This window comes from Calypte anna, chromosome 10, assembly GCF_003957555.1.
Source record: "Calypte anna isolate BGI_N300 chromosome 10, bCalAnn1_v1.p, whole genome shotgun sequence".
Lineage (NCBI taxonomy): Eukaryota > Metazoa > Chordata > Aves > Apodiformes > Trochilidae > Calypte > Calypte anna.
In genome coordinates, this window is record NC_044256.1 from 10,967,797 (window position 1) to 10,986,595 (window position 18,799).

General features: G+C 38.5%; 1 protein-coding gene across 1 annotated transcript in view; it reads right to left on the minus strand.

Moving 5' to 3' along the window:
• FBN1 (fibrillin 1) overlaps positions 1-18,799 on the minus strand; it is a 143,403-nt gene that overhangs the window by 103,910 nt on the left and 20,694 nt on the right. The window contains exons 5-6 of the mRNA XM_030456759.1: positions 17,559-17,654; positions 15,982-16,077 (exon numbers count right to left, since the gene is read on the minus strand). Coding sequence (XP_030312619.1) covers positions 15,982-16,077; positions 17,559-17,654 — 192 coding nt within the window. The remainder of the gene's footprint in view (positions 1-15,981; positions 16,078-17,558; positions 17,655-18,799) is intronic.

Consider the following 18,799-nt stretch of genomic DNA (forward strand, 5'->3'; position numbering starts at 1 on the left):
TTGATCCAGATGCCTGTCTAATACATAATATTTCACAGCCTTGCAAATTGCTGTGTGGAGAAGGATGGAAACTGTTTTTTGGCCTACTTTCTACACTGACACACTGAAAAGGAGGGATAGTCTTGTGGTTGAGACACTTGGCTGGGACTGAGGTGACCTGGGTTCAGTTTCAGACTCCACTACAGACTCCCTGTACGCCCTTACACAAGTGACTTAATCTCACTGTATATTAGCTCCCCACATGTAACGTGGGTCTGCCAATACTTCTGGATGCTGTTGGGCTTTTTTCCTCTTCAGACTACACAGCCTTGCATGTTTTGTGAACGATAAAGGGAGCCTCAAGCTGAGCTCATTGCCTCTTGGCATTACTGTAATAAAAAGAGAAAAGATCTTTCATGGATTTTTTTTTTGTGTGTTAAGACCCTTCAAGTTCAGGGATTTTTTAAAAAGATGAATTAATTGTCAGTGTCTAGTAAATGACCAGATGAATTAGCTCCTGAGACTTTCTATGCTGGGTGAGAGCAACCACAGCAGAACACATTCCATGAAGGAACTCATGCACAATCAATTAGGTCGTCTAATTAATTTTCCAACTCAATAGATGCTATGTACTATTTTTTATGCAGAAATAAATCTATACTGGATACATGTGTAAAAGCAATGCAAAACTTCTTGAAATCTTAGTGGAGAAGGAAAGATCCCAGAATCATGGAATATTTTGGCTTGGAATAGACCTATAAAGACCATCTAGTCCAAGCCCCCTGCAATGAGCAGGAATATCTTCAACTGGATCAGGTTGTTCAGAGCCTTATCCCATCTAATTTTTAATGTTCCCAGGGGTGGGGTGTCTACCACCACTCTGGGCAACCTGTTCCAGTGCTTCACCACCTCATTAAAAAGAATTTCTTCCTTAGATCTAGTCTAAGTCTACCCTCTTTAAAACCATCACCTCTTGTTCTGCCACTACAGGCCCTGACAGAAAGTTTCTCCTCATCTTTCTTATAGGCCCCCTTCATGTATTGAAAGGCAGCTTTTAAAGTCTCCCTTGGAGCCTCCTCTTCTCTAGACTGAACAACCCCAGGCTCTCTGAGCCTGTTTTCAAAAGACTGGTGCTCCAGCTCTCTGATAATTTTTTTTGCCCCTCCTCTGGACCCACTCGAAGAGGTCCAAGTCTTTCCTGTGCTGAGGGTTCCAGAGCTGGATGCAGAACTCCAGGTGGGGTCTCACCAGAGAGACAGAATCACCTCCCTCCATCTTCCAGCCACTCTTTTTTTAATGCAGCCCAGGGTACACGTTGCCACACATTGCCAGCCCACAGGAGGTATGTTTTTTATAACTTTCCTTTTTTGACTATAAGCATTTCTCTATTGCGTCTAAGAGAGATCTATTTCTCTAGTCCTAAACTCAGAAGAAACATCAACTAGCATAAGCAGGAACTGTGTCTGAATAAGGAGCCTGGAACAAAGAGCAAAACAAGTAGAAGAATGGCCACAGAATTTTATGCCTTCTTTCAGAGGGTCTTCAGCAGCAAATTTTCAACTGCCATGAATTTTTCCTGCACTTCCTTTCCCATCATTGTGATCACATAAAAGTACTTATTCCAAACCAAAATAATGAAGTGTTTGTGAGACTATAGTTATAATTCTGGTGTCTGGATTAAAGCAGTGAGTTGTGACATTTCTAAGAGTCCTGAGGGAGTTGACAGTGTGAGTTATAGAGAATACACAGATACTTGATAATTCACAATTATGGGAAAGATGACATAGAAGGCATGACAAAATGTTTCAATTGGATTTTTATCACAGTCATTTCTACATAAGTCCAGACTAGATTTATAAAGGAACTCATAAAAATGCCTGTAGGAATAAAAAATTGATAAACATGACTGTTTCCCCAAACTATAACAGTTATCGGGTTGTGTTAGTAACTGTTTCAAATACTGTGGTTGCTAGATCAGATGAACAGACAAAAATGAGAAAGCAAGCTCTGGAAAAGATGCATTGCTGCCTGTAGGTAGGGGAAAGGCAGAGCAGAAAGCCTCAGGGAACAAGTGGAGGGAAAAAAAGGATACAAAGAAGCAAAACAGCAAAAGAGCAGAGGCAAGAAAAACAGGAAAGCAGCAAAGATGGGATGGATCAAAGTAAATCTAACAAATGAGTGGGAGGCACAGAGACATGGGGAGATAAACAGTGGGAGCCAGTAGACACCATATGTGAGAAGGGGGGGAAAACGAAGGGGAAGGGAAGGAACAGGCTGGCCAGACCAAGAGCTTTGCCAGCCAACCAGGAGAGGGAGGTTTGCCAGGACAGGCTGTCCGACTAACTACTTAAAAAGGAGGTTCAGAGAGCCAAGCAGCACAGAGCAGCCAGACAGGCAAAAGCCATCCAGGAGAATCCACGTACTTAGCAGCATGGGAGCAGTCCCAGCTCCACCCAGGAGTGAGGTGACCTGAAGCAAGCACCATGCTTTGCAGGGGGAAGGGGCATTAGCAGGGCTCACCTTCAGGCTTCAAGAAGCAAAAAGACACCTGAGAATGTCATAGCAATGTGATGAGCATCTCACTGACACAATAGACCACAGTATCCCACCTGGGATGCACTCTGAAATACTGTCCGCTAGCCTGATCCAGCACTGACAACATACTGCTTGTCTATTAAATTAGGCAGCTCCTATCTATCCATGTCAAAGAAATAAAATTAAGTGTATTGAATAAGAAAAAAAATTAAACCTGTAGCTAATGCATTTCTAATAGGTAGCAAACACCTGTGCTGCAGGACCACCTTTTAAACTCAGCATCTACTTGTATGATGCTGAGTTACAACAGGAAGACAAGACAAGACATCAGGATTCACAGAAAGGACAGAAGTGAGGCAATCTATGTATGACCAATGTCTCAAAGCTTACCTTACTCCTCTGGACATGGGATCTGATCCCCATCACTGAAACACTGGGGATTCCCTTTCCTTTCAAGCTCACTTGGCTTTGAATGAAGAATTAAGCTATGAAGAAGCTAGCAGTCCAATTCAGCTCCTCTAGCCCCCTCCAGCCAAAAGCAGATTCACAGCTGAGACAGAGGCTACTTCAGACATTAAAAATTTACTTTCTGCCTGGGACTGAATGCAAAGAGAATGGCATGTGACAGGCAGCACCTTGGGGTTCCCACAACTGGTAAGAGGAGAGAGAGGAAGGGAAGCAGGAGGGAGCTCCCATCTACTGCTGGGGAGCAGCAAAGAGTTAAGAGGGTTACATGTATAGAGTATGGCATAACACCATTTACAGTCCCTCTGTGGGAGCTCTGGCATCTGTCTAAGCTGCAAGGTTTAGCAATTCCAGTGCCAATTTAAACTTGTACTTAAAAATATAGGAAATATTTTCTTTTCATTTTTAATAAAACATGTACATTTAGGAATCTAGGTGGTCACCAATACACATGTGCATCACTTCCAGCAATGCTAATGGAACAACAGACTGTTCTGAGTGGTGTCTAAAGTTTCAGCTGCTTGTAAACCAGCACTGTGGGAAAACGTTTGAGTGGCTTAAAAAAAATTCTAATAAAACAGTAGAAAGCTTGTAATTTAAGATACTTCAGTGGATGTGAAAACATCCTCCTGATTATCAGAAGTATTTTGCACTATATCCAAAAGGTAAGTAATATTTCTTCCAGAAAGAATGTCTTTTCTCCAAATCATTCTTCTGAGGAAAGTGGCTGTACATCTAATTTAATAATTAAGCTTCAGCTTTGAACTCCACTTGTAATAAATAACATTCACAATGGAAACATATTTTTAAAGCATCAAATAGTTTAGTCTCATGAAACAAGCTTGCAGTGTTTAAACTTACATACAATTTTTTATTAGTATATGAGTATGCTATAAGCCTAAATTATAAAATAATGTAATTTGAGTTTGAATTGAGATACTCATTTCACATGTTAGAAATGAGACAACCATGGGATTGGAACTCTTGCCTGGCAGCATGCCAGTTTATCAGAGGCTATTGGAGGACACGTATATAAACTTCTATAAGTGCTACCAATGTACATTAAGACACCTGCATTCAATTTAGGAATGAGAATATCACATGAAAGATTGTGCATATAAGCCCCAAAAGAAAAAGCACACTACTTTATACAACCAGAAGAGGTTGTACATATTTTGTTAGCTATGTACTGTGCTAGAGTATTTCTTATTCACCACCTCAAAATCCCAAACTGCTGTCAATTAAATACTATTCCACATAATAGTATTTTCCATACTCTACAGCCACAGGTAACAGAGTCTTCTTTACTAAAAGCCATTCATCTCTGTGGCTCATGCCTTTGAGGACTTCTTTTACCCCAAATCACTGCTTGGTAGTACTGCATAGTAACACAGCACAGAGCTGCTTTCACAGCACCTGCTTTCTCAATAAGCCTGCACACCTTCTTGAAACCTGGCTGACAAAATCTGATCACATAAACCCAGGCTCTCAATTCAGAGCCCACCCCAGCCTTTGGTCATCTCTTCCTTTGATGTGAGCAGGTTTTGGATCACTCCCATAGCTACTGAGAAATTTAGTCCAGGCTGTACTCTGAACAACGTAAGACTTCAAGCCTCTGACTTCAAAATACTGCCCTAATGCTTGAACACAGAACTGTAACACACACGTGTGTGTATGAAGTGCATGTGTAATCTACTCTCTGGACATTGCAAAAACCAAAGAGTTGTAGATTGAATGTAAACTGTTCCCTGTGGAGTTTTGGCAACAGTTTACAATAAGTGGTAAATCATTACTGCTTTTGATGTCCATTGTTATGTTAGTAATCTTGAACTCTTTTGGTATTTCCTTGGATGCAATGGGCAGTTGCCTGCAAATTTCAGGTGTGGTATTTATTGTAGAGGAACTATGCAACATTTTATAAGATTAACCAGGTACTTCTGAACAAGGAATATATGTTGCATGAGCGCATGCACAAAAAACATCTAATCTGTTTAAATTATTTCGGACACTAAAAAGCAGTTCTCATATCAAGAATGACTTCAGCAGATAAACATGAAGAGCAGCAGCAGGCTCTTAGTAGTGGGAGATGTCAGTAACTGCTCCTGTAGCTGCACTCCAGACAACTGCAATTAAAGTGTCAAAATTATTTCAAGCCTTCTGACTAAGTCTCTCCTCTATTATATTGAATTCAAAGGCAGTGTTACTATTTATGTCTAACAGGACCAGGACCCCACTCTTGGTATGTTTTAGGGATAGTCAAAATCATTGCACCAACAGCAAGACTTTGCATCAGAGTAACAAAGAGAAATTCCTCCCAGCTTGAGACTGAAGCAGACATCAACAACATAGGCTGAAGGAAGTTGTTATTTCTATTCAGAATTCTAAACAGCTGTTTTCAAGGAAGATTAAAAGATTTTTCAATGTTTGGATTCAACTCAAGAGCTTTATCTAATGCATACTTTGTATTTGAGTATTTGTTGAATTAGAAATTTAATAGAGCAGCTGAGTATTTTAAAATCTTTTGGAAGATGTGAAAAAGGGATGTGAACTCTAGCACACCCTGTAAAACATAAATTTCTTACCAAAAGAATATGTTATTCATGTGCTCTGTACATTAGGTCAATTATTACTCACTTTCTTTGGAGAACAACCAAGTACCTCCACCCTTTATAACAGAGTACTGTAATCAGCTGTAGTAAGAATATCAGAATTATTCTTATACACATTGGTGGCTCAGACCCTAGCTCAAGAAGGCTTGAACAACAGAGATTAGGATAGATTTGCCATCACCTTTACTTTTCTGGTTTTGCTTCTTTGTTGTTTTGGGGGGGGGGGAGAATTTATTATTTCCTTGTATGCCTTTGTAAATAACTTCCATGTCACATAAATAGGGGAAAAAATACAAAAAAGAACACTTTAATTTTCCCCTCCAATTTAAACACTTCTGTTATTTAATGACAAATTCCATAAACATTCTGATACTAATACTTCTTCCACTGCAGGTCTTTCATTTCTGCTAACCCAATTTAACCTGTCATCTTTCTTGCAGTCAGCAGCTGTACAAAGAATTTTTTTTGTACTGACATCAGCAAGTGACTGAAGTGCTAGTGCTAGATTTGAAATGCCTTCGAAAACCACGACTTTTTGTATTGAATTTGGAACTGAGTTTGATACAACTTGTACTGTTAGTTTAATATAGTATCACCTTTCATGGAGCCATATCTTGTCGAGTTCCTGCTGGGACCTGAGAGCTGAAATAGCACAAGGTTTAATGGATGGCACTTCATTTTGCCCAGCCTGGCTCAGGCCAAGAGAAGCATTTCAAATTATTTACATAACCACACAGATTAAACACCCAGCAAGATAGCTTGCTAAGTCATTCATCATTTGCCATTCCTGCACTGTGGTTGTGTCTAGCAATGTTTTTACTAGAACAGCCATTCAGATGAATGGAATGCACATCTCCACTGGGTCTCCCCTGCCCAAGTAGCAGTCTCAGTTTCTCAGCCTTCCGTCAACACTTGGTTCCTGAGACGTGTGAAAAGTATTAGACTAGACACCCTCATGCCTATCTGCCCCCCTCATCTGCTTCTCTAAGAGCACCTACACTCTGCCCAGTTACAGTGTACTAAAATGTTACACTCTCCTTAATTCAGTCCCTCAAATTATCCTCTTATTAATCCTTTACTCTTCACTTCAAGAATGAAGTAACTAGAATAATTCACACTGTGTGGTGCAATTTAATTCCAGACATAGTATCTGCATCATTAAATCATATTTTATCTTAATGGTTATTGAAACCCAAGTAGTCTACACTGACTCTTCTTTCCCAGCTATTATCATTTACCTCCCTTTTAACTGCCCATTTCAATGATAGATCTTTTTGCATTTAAAGCCTGCAGTCCAGAAGTCATTTTTGACCCTGCAGTTTCTTTTGAAGCCTGAATTAATATGGCTGTAAAACTATCACGCTAGCATTTTAAGAATCTCTCCAAGTTACCACCCATACCATCACACTGAGACACGGGGATTGCCATTAAGGCTTTCACCATATCCCAGCATTATTACCTCTTATAAACATTTCAAGCTCAAGTAGTATTCTGTCACTATATTACTCAACTGAACTAAGACATCCAGACATACCATTCCAGCACAGACACTTGTCCCCTTGAAGTTCAAGGTATCTTACTTTAAAATCCATCTTTGCTGCACTTTGAAGAAATTGTATGGCATGTTCTTTCCACTGCGTTTTTACTGCTTTGCATCATGGTGCAGTTCTCAGAAACTTAAGCAGACACAGGAGCTTTTGAGATCCTAAAATAGCCCATCACTGATGGACCCAGTTTCCTCCTATATCAAGTGAAATTACCAGTCAAGTAGCTATTGGGTCTACCCATCTTTTTAAGTGATGAGCAGATAAGTGTAGTCAGTGTCAAGTGCAAATACAGAAATTCCCCTGACAGCACACATGTAGTTACTGATGTTACTGGGAGTTAAAACCATTCCCTATCCCACACTCCATGAACTACTTTAATTTTGTCAGCTTACTTTGTATTTTAAAACTAACTGTTCCATTTTTAGAATTTTATTAGGCAAGTTCACTAGAAATTATCTGCATAACTTGCACTTTCATTTCACAGCACTCAATCAATCACTGCCACAGGACAACCAACCTCTGGAGAACACAAATAAGAAAAAATGCAAAACAGGATTATGACATTGTTAACAACTAGATCTTAAATGGCTAGCAGCTCTGAAAGATGTGTTTGGAGGTGTTACAAATCACAGATTAACATACATTTAGCATCTTTTCCAGAAGGCAGCTGAGCCCAGTCCTGGGGCACCTGTTCTAGTTTATCCTGCTTGAGCAGGTAGTTATAATCATAATTACAGAATCATAGAATCGTTTGGGTTACAAGGGACCTTAAAGATCATCTAATTCCAACCACCCTGCCATGGGCAGGGGCTCTTCCTACGATACCAGGTCACTCAAAGTTCCATCCAATCTCGTCTTGAACACTTTCAGGGATGGGGATTCCACAGCTTCCCTGGGGAACCTGTGCCAGTGTCTCGCTACCCTCACAGTGAAGAATTTCTTCCTAATGTCTAACCTAAATTTAAATTATGCTTTGTCCTGTCACTACATGCCCTTGTAAAAATTTTGACTTCTCAAGAAGTCCCTTCCACCCTAAGCAATTCCTTAAACTGAAGTACTCTTAGAAAATCATCCTCTCTCCCCTGTAATTCAAATGGTGCCATATTTAAGAAACTGTAAATAGATATACCACCATGAAGAGAAATTAAGACTATGGCAATGCAGATACAGTTAGGGTAACATACCTGTGCTACTCTAGCCTGGGTAATACACACAGAAGACACATAGTAAATATGTAAGTTCACAACAAAAAATCAGGTGCTTACCAGGTTTCGTATTTCTTTTCCTAAAACATAAAACCATGTGTATATGAGTGTACACACGGACACATGCACTTTCAATAACTTTCATGCTTTAAAAAAAAGAGTTATCCCTTGCCTTTGCACATCTTCCTACAAAAAGGAATATTTAATCTTGGTTTCTCTGCCTAAGGAAATTCTGCCTTTTTCCAAGGGGAGTTTTTTCTGGACAAGGAGTGCAAAGCTAGGCTCTGCTTTACAGCAAAATAGAATTTGGAGAGTGATCTTTCTTTTAGGGCTCTTTTCTTTTCAGACCTTATTTAGGCCTCTTTTCTTTTCCTACAGTGTTTCTTTACAGTGCCAAACCGTACAAGCTGTCACCGAAAAAAATAAAATATAAAAACCACTCAGTCATTCTATGTTAAACTCTCAACTCCAATTCCAACTGTGAATGTGACTGCCCTTACAGCTCTCAGGTAGTTGTGTCCTACGACTTTTTGCAACATTTATGCTGAGAAAGGATACTGGGTAGCTTCCTAAATGTAACACTTTACTTGAGAAGTTTTTATTTTTTCAGATATTTGCAGTTCTGTTGCAAGGAAACTTAGAGGTGACAAAGCGGTTGCACTGACCATTTTGAGCACCTCTGCTTAAAGCACTTTTCATTAGCATTTTTCGACTGACCTACATAAAAGAATTGTTTTACTTGGAAATCCCCTTGTCAGTTTATCCTTGCATTAGGTATGATCTGTGATGTTTTAAAAGAGGTTCTCTTGTCTTTGTTAGCACTGACCATCATGAAAGTTTTAGCTCAAATTAAGAAACAAAAACAGAAAAAAAAAAGTCTATTATAGAAATTTGACTGTTATCCTACATACTGATATTTGATTTTTTTTGTTGTTGTTGTTGCAACTGTAACAAAAATTTTCAGCCCACCAGCTCAGTAAGAAAAGTAAATATGAATGGAAAATATTCATATAAAATTTCAGGGCAGTTCACAAGGAAAACATTTGTTTTCACTGTAACAAAAGAAAGGATTTCAGGTGCTTGTGCTTTCTTATATCAATTTCTTATATCAATATATATTGCAACTCAGAGGAGACGGAACAATTTTATCCAAAAATGGCTAAATGGGCACTGTCAGATAACTTCTCAGTTGCATTTCTCATTTCCCTGTATCATGTTGAAGTCCAGGAGTCACCATTTCAAAAGCACCTTTTCTATTAAAAGCTCCATAAGAAATCAGTTGTGCTCAGCTGTTTGATGATCTGCAAGTTTTGCAGTGACCCAGGAATTAGTAGATGGCTGAAATTAGAAAAATGGCCTGTTGCGATGGTACTAAGAGAACAAGAACAGCTTGAAGCCACTCATTCTGAACTCCTCAAATGCAACACTATGTTGCAATGACAACCAACATCAATAAAAGCTGACTCAGTCTTTCAGCACATTAAAAAAAAATCTGACTTTTGTGATACAACACATCAGACAGATTCTTTGCAGTTCTCCCTGGAGCTTCACAGAGCACAGATCTGGCAGTGCAGACCATTCAAGGAAGTTCTATCTTTCAACTGCCTGCACTGTGTATATAAAAGTCATATCTGTATTAATGTAACATCCCATAGCCAAACAAACATATCTTTGTGTACAGAATTTCAACAAAACCTCCTGATGAAAGCACAGGACTCCACTCTTCATTTCTTAAGATACTCTAAGGCAGACAGCAAGTACCACGCACAAGCAAAGCCAGTGCAAGGTTCTGCAATAAAAGCAGAACCAAACTTCTTGAAGAGCCAGCACTTGCCACAGGCTGCCAGCACACCCGGAGGAAGGTGTCACATTCAAGAGCAAAGCTGCAGGCAGTACCAGAAGAATGATCTCAGGGATTCTTAAGCAGGTCCCTTCAATGCCTTGCATGGAAGAATCAAATCTTACAGATCAGAAAAACATAGCTATTTCATTCAAATATTTGTATAATAATTTGTGCCAAAATATGGGCTACTCAATTTGTGATTAAATTTGAATGCATCACCACTGCTACAACTACAATCAAAACCAAGTCCAAGGAATACCTTACTGCACATCCAAATGGCAGTGCCCGGAGCAGTCAATCAAAAATACATGGAAGTAGAGAAAGGGCTGCCAAATACTTGAATGAAAATTTTGGATTTGGATTTGTTTGACTGAAATCAAAACTCAGTTTGGAACCAAAGCCTCATGTCGAAGCCCTCAACATCTCATTAGAGACCTAAACCCATATGTACTGAACCACTTATGGATCTTGATTAAGCTTTAAGCTTATATCAAACGAAACATCCTAAAAATTGTTATGTGATATCTTGAGATGCACAAAACATAGAGGAAGTGGTGAAGGACCTTCCATAGGGTGTATTTGTGTATTTGCAAGGAGCAGAACAATGGATAAAAGCTTTCACATGCACAATATCCAACAAATTCTTTTTGGCCTTATTAACAGAATGAGCTTAATACTGAGTTCTGATCCAGAGATCTATTGATTAACTTGCTAAGTACAATAAACTATCTTAAATCACATGTAGTTTTTCCATAGGGTGTGACTTCTCCACCATTAAGCTGCAGCCTTGATTCTAAAAATTAAAAAAGACCTCATCCATTTATCTCAAACTCATTTACAGAAAAAAATCATCCAAGACACTGATACTGTATTTCTGTTTTAAAACTGAAAGACATCAAGGGTGGCAATATGTATTAAAATTATTTTAAAGATATTAAAACATTGCCCTGTGACTGTATTTATCTTCAGCCTGAAGCCATTTCTGGATAATTTTTGAGAAAAAACGGTGTGCAAAAAAATCCTTCTTCCAGGTCTTTAAACTTAACCATCCTTTAGCTTGCTTCTATAACACTGTACATGCATTCACATTACAGGGCTGCAGAAACTACATGTCTATGTCAACAGATGTGTTTCTTGGAAGACAGCTACAGGAACCAAGTTTATTCAAATGTTTGCCAGCTACCATATGCTGCAATACTACTTTAAATGCAACATAAGGCTTTGGGAACATACTTTTACTGCTATCTACACTTTGTTATTTACTTTCCATTTAGACTAAATACCAGAGACGGGGCACAGTAAGGGGTGCAGTGTCCTCTGTGAAAACATACTCCCTGTTGTAATATTGAAAAAGAAAAAAATATACACAGTACTGTACTACTCTCAACCACTTTCAGAGGCTGCACTTTCATAGAGAGGCTCTGGGAAAGATATTTTTACACATGGCATTAATTCTAGGAACTTTTAATAATGGCCAAATATAATTAAAAATTATGCAAAAATTCCTGTCTTGAAGAGAGCAGTACAGAAACTACTCTGTTTGAAGAAAAAGCAATCATTTGCTCATATTCTGAGTCCAGAAAAAAAACCAAAACACACATGGTACGTTTTTAATATCTGAACTACAGCAGGCCCAATTCTGCTTCTATGCAAAGCAAGTGGCAAAACTCCAAAATGCAGCCGGATTGAGCCCCTGATGTTGTCACAAGCATTCAAATAAACAAACAGGGCTGTAACACATTCTAAGCTTCCACTGTGTTCCTCTAAATGGATCCAGGCAGAAACAGAAAAGCAGATTTCATTGCCTTTTTGCAATTAAAGTATAACAACAACACACAATTTTATATTATATAGAATTCACCTTCTTAAAGTATAATCATTCAAATATCCAAAGAGAAACAGATTCAAAGAGTCAAGAAAGCTTTTATGCACAAGTTTGGAGGACAAAATTCTACCAAATCTGACAGGGATGTCTGTTCTCTCTGAGCTTCTAACATTGCTTCTTCCTCTGAAGTTTTATAAAGTGGGATGTTTTCACAGGACCCAAACGTGGGCATCTCACGTAGCCAGCTAAATCCCTCAGGCTCTTTTACAGACAATAAAAAGAGCTGTCAATGTTCTGAATCATCCTCAAGGGAACATAAGCTAAGTCTTTGCTCTCAGTCTCTTCAGCAACTCTAAAAACTGCAGAATCTGTAACTCACTCAAGTTATACAGCATTAAAAGTCAAATGGCATAAAGACGAAATCTGTTTTTTTAACCAGTAGAACAAATTTTGCTTTGCTTGCATCTTCATTTTCTGTAACCTGTGATATCTTTTCATTAACAATATGACTTAATTATATGCTAAAAGATGAGTGCACCTCTCATATCTTAACTGACTCTGAAATCTTGGGCCAAAATCCAGCAAGGCCCTTAATCACCTGAATAATTTTAAGAATATTGACATCTCAAGTCTGAATTTAAATGCACGTCAAAGCCCTGGATTGCAGCCAGAGTACTCAGCACCTTCCAGAAGGAATCCTCAAAGTTCAAATTTCAATAGAGCCAATAACCATGAAATATTTTTCTTTCTGGACTATGTATACTGAATGTGTTTTAAACTGCTGCATGAAGCATTTCCAACTGCACTACACTTTTGCTGTTTAGCTTATGTCAAGTGCACTGTTTTGATGAACACAATCCCACAGAAAAGCCAGGTCTGTTGTACTTACACTACACCTGCACAGAGCTGACAGAATGCTTCCCCCACTCTGCAAAGGTGCCAAACACCACACACAGGAGCTCAGGAGCTAATGACCCATGTGTACCACTTCTGACCATGGCCCAGTTATCCATCCAGCTCTGCCAACACTTATCTCACCAGTGACATGGTATATACTCCCCAGGACATGGAGAGGAACTCCACTGATAATAATGAATCTAAAAACTGCTTTTGCTCATGTTTATAGTGTTTTATATAGGCTAATCTATTTTTAAAACATTGATAAAACATATGGAAAAACTACTTAACAGAGTAGTCACAGAACTACACATCTTGCCTCAGGACATAAGAAACAGGCTGTAACATTGCTACAACCAACAGCAACATTTTCATTATTTTCCATATCAGGTTACTGGAATAATCCTCCTTAATTTGGTTGCCTCAACGTTGTTTTATTCAAGACATCTCTAAGCTATGACATATGCAGCAAAGGCTGGAATATTATTTGGCCTGTGACATACGTGCCACAAACACCCTGTGACTGCTACTATTAGCTGATGCTTGTAGAGAAAAGAACTGCATGATGTGTAGCAGTAAATTACTTACATCACTGTTAGCTTGTGGCATGGCATAACCTAGAAGTCAAACCACAGCCAAGCAGATGGGGAATGTGCATGCCACAAAACCATATCACTTCACATTACATTTATATCCAGAAATGGTGTTTACAAAACAACTTGCCTCTCCTCCTCCTTCCCTGAAATGGGATAGATTAAGAGACTATTTCTCTTGAGTAATTTCCTTTTTTCCCCTCCTCCACACATAAAGATGCTTTGGTTTTGTTTTGTTCTTCTCCCTCCCCCTTTTTTTTCTTTCTAATAAAGACACAGTTTTACTGTACAAGGCCTGAATCTTGTCAGTTTACTGGATAACATCCACCCACATATACATCAGAAGCCCACCAGGGAGTGTCACAAATCCACATAACTTTCCAAAGCTAGATTCAATATATGGACCTCTTACTTAGCTGACAGATGTGTAAAATCATATGCAGCCAGACAACTCTCTGGAGACCACACAGGTGCATGTGCTGAACAATACAAGTTATTCTGACTAAGAACAGCTTTTGCTTACACTTGAAAAGTTATCTTCAGAAAGTTTTTCTGATGGCATAATGTAATTCTGGGACTAAAAAACCACCACACCCTTTTTAGAGGAGGGGAACATATTAGCTAAGCTAGGTAGACAGGCTGCAGGAAATCTCTGTGAAAGAAGCCAAATTTCAGAGGTTTTCTAGGAAGATATGACTATAATTTGGCTTCGACACCACAGTGAGTATTAGCCAGAAAAATCACAGCTCAATAATTTCTTTTTTATTGATAATTATTTAATCAAACAAGTGCTAAGTGAAAACTGCCTATAGACAAGGCATGTAAGTTACAGATTCCCACCTCAGATGTGCTCAGTAACATGGATGGAATTTCATGAGGGCACAAGTTGGCTCAAATGGCTCTGTGTCACCAGTTGCTTTCTCCACCCAACACAAGGCAGGAGGGACAGGACTAAAGCTGTTAGCAAGCTTCAGCCATGAAACTTGCCTTAATGAGTTGGACTCAAGCTGTTCCAGATCAGGCAACATTAAAGGAGCATTGAGCAATCTTATAGCCTTGCACTTTACACCTCTTTTAAGTAATATTCAGGTCATTCTTTACCGATAAATCCTTTATTCTCTTCAAATTGAGGATTTTTAACCTAATTTTCCATTCCTCCTACTCCTCTCCAGCAGTGAAAACCCAAGATTCAGAACAGAGCTACTTGTCAGCCTTCAGAAAAGCTTCACCATCAGTTTGAACTATTTTCACAAGTTCTGAATGGACAACTGGCAAAACTTCACACATTGCCAACACAGCAACATCCCCTGCTGTAGGGAGTACTGGAAATACCTGTTTCATATTGCAGTCTGCTCTAGCACAGAACAAAAAAGCTTTGGCCCCCTAAGATTTGTTGTTCTTCACCACCCACCTAAGCTGCTGCCCACATGAAAAAGCCAACCAGCACTCCAGGTGCAGCACTGACAGCAGAGATTATCTGATACACTCACATCACATGCCAGGCACATCCTTGCCACAAGCCCCAAATCAGCTTATTCGTGTCTGATTCTGTCACAGGTTCACAGATACAGAATGCAACCTTTATTGTATGAGTGATATGTATGAACTTACAACTAAACTGACCAAATGATAGCTTTAAAAAATGAATGTGTTTTATTTCTATTATTAAAAAATTCAAGAGAAGAATTATGCCTATTACTTCTCTCAAACGAACAACTACATTACTTTTATAACCTTGAAAAAAAATCCTGATAAGATAATTGCTATGTTTTCACATGGAAACAGTTGTGATTATCAGTATGGATACACAAATAAAGGGCAACAATTGGTAACAATAAAACTACAAAATGTAAGTAGTATTTAAATATACTGTGCCAAAATAACATACCAAAGACAAAGGAAGCTGCTTCTTATCATGAGATATTGCTAAAAATGATACTTCAAATTTATTTTCATACTTGAGATGAACAAAACCAAATCAAATCAAATCAATCCAGCTATAGATTAAAATAGGTAATGGCTTGACAACCTTGCTGTTACAGTAAAAAAATGAGTTTTGCCCCAGAAAAAGAAACACACCTTGGTAAAACTACCATGAACTGAAGAACAAACCATTAAAATCATATCAACCAATGCATATGTTATATAAAAAACACAAATAAGAATAATATTAAAAGTTTGGGTTTTAATCAGTGCAGAAGTTTTATTTCTCATTTTAAAAATGCCTTTTAGAAAGTTACCATTTTAATTTGTGTTACTCCATAACTAGTATCTCTACAACTTTCTTAAATGGAATTTTCTTTTCAGTAAAACTTCCTTAAATTGCATTCTACAAGAACATGAATTCCATTCTACCTTATTTAGAGACAGCAATAAAATATAACTATTTAAATACTTTATCTTATGGAACAATTTCAGTATTTTTAAGCTACTATTAAGCAAGTTGGAACATCAGGTTTTTTCCACTGTTTTAGGGTGCATACCTCTTTCACACTGGGGTCCAGTGAAGCCATATGTGCAAGCACATCGGTTTGGAGCCACGCATCTCCCTCCATTTAGACATCCATTTTCACAGACAGCTGTGTCAGAGGGAAGGCAAAAGTAACCTTTATTGAGCTATTTTCAAAAAGACATGAAGTTATGTACTTTACCAGCTCAGGTAAACTGGTAAAAATGGTAAACATAACAGGATGGGATACTTTATTCCCCAGAATCTACATAAGATATTTTTGTATTTCCTGGCCTTGTGAGTATCATGAATTCAGCTTTCCAAGGGAGCATAATAGAAACACAGTAACAGTCACAGCTTTTATGATTTCTCAGAGCCTCTCTTTGAGATGTCCAGACAATTACATAATTTAAAAATAACTTCTCTTTCAAACTTTCAACAAAGGAACAGTGAAATAATAGAGATTACAGATGGAAGGTGCAGAAGAAAATGTCATCTGTAAATCCTCAGAATTTTTCCCTATCCACAAGCAAATTAAAAAATGTGTTTCTTTCTCTACCATAATATAAAAACAGTCTACTATTTGCTGACTAACTTAATCCAAGATATTCTTGTATTAACTGTTTGAAGCTGTCCCTGGGTTTAGAATGCAATAATCCTTGCGATAAATTTAAAAAGCAGATGCTTTCAAAAGTGGCCAGAAAATATAACTTCACATGAAAAAGGGGCTTTTAAATACAATTTGATGCTCACTGTGTAATGTTAATCTTTGTTCCATCTCATATTAATTTCTTTTATCTACTTGATATGCAGAAATACAATTCTTAATCTTTCCCCATGTATCCTTTTCCAGATAAAGGTAAATTCCTGGTCCCATTGAAGTTCATGTAAAATATGCCATTGATTCTGACAACAGCACAAAAGGTTTCCAGTAAATGAACTAAACACATTTTTCCTTTCAGACCAATAGCTCACTAGAAAGCAGTATGACCACCTAAAAGCAGTGTCTACATCCTTATTTGAGTTTCTTTACAGTTTTCCAGTCATGAATAGCAAGAGCCTACACAAGGGCCACTTTAGGAGAGATTTCAGTCAGTGGATCCAGGAATGGTGTTGGCTCAGGATTGCTTGAGGAAATAAAAAAATGTGTTGACCAGTTCTAATAAGACAATATCAAAATAACTGAACTCCTGAGGCATACTATCTAAATCTGAAGCAAAGCCCTGTAATTAATAGAAAGCTTTGTATCAAAAAGATTATTTTTGTCTATATGATAAAACTGAATCCCATGTAACTTCTAAATGTATGGCCTCTTGCTCTAGTGAGTGGAAAGCCCTGGAGGTCAGTTGGAATTACAGTAGTGTTAGAACAACAGGATCAAGTTATAACCAATTACTATGAATTCACATGATGTTTATTTTAATAGTCCTGATCAGAAAGAATTGGCTCAGCATTCATTAAAAAGTCATGTGTTTTCCTGTAAAATTCCACTGTACCTGATCAAAACCAAGCTCAATATCAGTTGAAAATTTGTGCTAAAGGGTGTCCAACCCACACACTCCAGAATTACCTAACTCTACACAGTTTGTACATTAATAAAAGTGCACTTACGCTGTCCACAGTGTGTTCCTGTGTATCCCTTCTGACAGAGGCAATGGTCATCACTGCAGCTCCCTCCATTCATGCACCGGATGTTACAGTGTTGTACTTGAAAGGAAAAAAGAGTTTCCTCGGTTAAACCAAACCAGGCAGAAACACTTCACTATCTGCTAAGGGTTTTATTCTCTTTTAAAGATCAATTCTATGAACTAGAAACCAGGATTAGAAAACAAGAATGCATGTTTTAGGACATATACTTAAAATGGTAATACAGAAAACAATATTGATTTGTGGTTCTGAAGAAATGTGGGATGGTGCAAGAATTTGGTATGACCCTTGCTCTCTGAAGTCAAAGGCACTTCATATGAGCATAAATCCACAGAATTTGTCTCCTACTTTACAATTATGAGAAAAGGCCATCAATATGGAAAAAGTAATAAATATTTGGCAGATATTACCAAGAAAAAGACAGTCTTATTATTTGAGTTATGAGGGAAGGAAAAGTTAAAGAAAAACACATAAGAAAGCTCCTGAAATGAGCCTGGTCCTGCCAACACATGAAATATCAGAAGCTGATCTGCCCGGGTAAGACTCATTGCATGAAAAGGAAAACTAAAAGTGCTTTCTTTCTGCATATCACCTGAGGGCTCTCCCCATCTCCAGGTAAAATTGCTGATGCCTGCTGTGCTTGGGGGCTGCAGAGTTCACAGACAGCATTTCCCCAGAGCCAAAAACCTTCCCCTGCCAGGAATAGAGGCAGGGGAGCAGCATCATCCCCTCCTCAGCAGCAGCCCCACCATTTATAATGATTAACATGCAGGTTAAGTCTCATGCCAGTAAAGCATACAAGTCTGTGCTGCATTTTTCTAGTAACGAAGATAAATATATATTTTTAACTAGAGGTTAGGAACAACGTAAAGTATGTCTGGCTCTTCACCAGGCACAGAGAAGCAGTCAGCTTCCCAACAAAGTGAAGTCCTCCTTCCAGGTACCTCTGTCTGAGCTGGGGTACTCCAGTACACACACACAGGAAATGGTTCCTCTTAACAGGAATCAAATGAAAGGCTCCCCCTCAGATAGGATTATGACCAGATCAGCATTTCAGTAAATTGTGATGGAGCACTGGATACCTACACTACACATTTGGCTGAATTGCTCAAGACTGAAAAACAAAAATCACATGTCCTGCCAGAGCCTGCTGCTAACAGGTGCTGTGCCAACCACTGAATTTTTCCTGTTGCACAAAGCCCTGA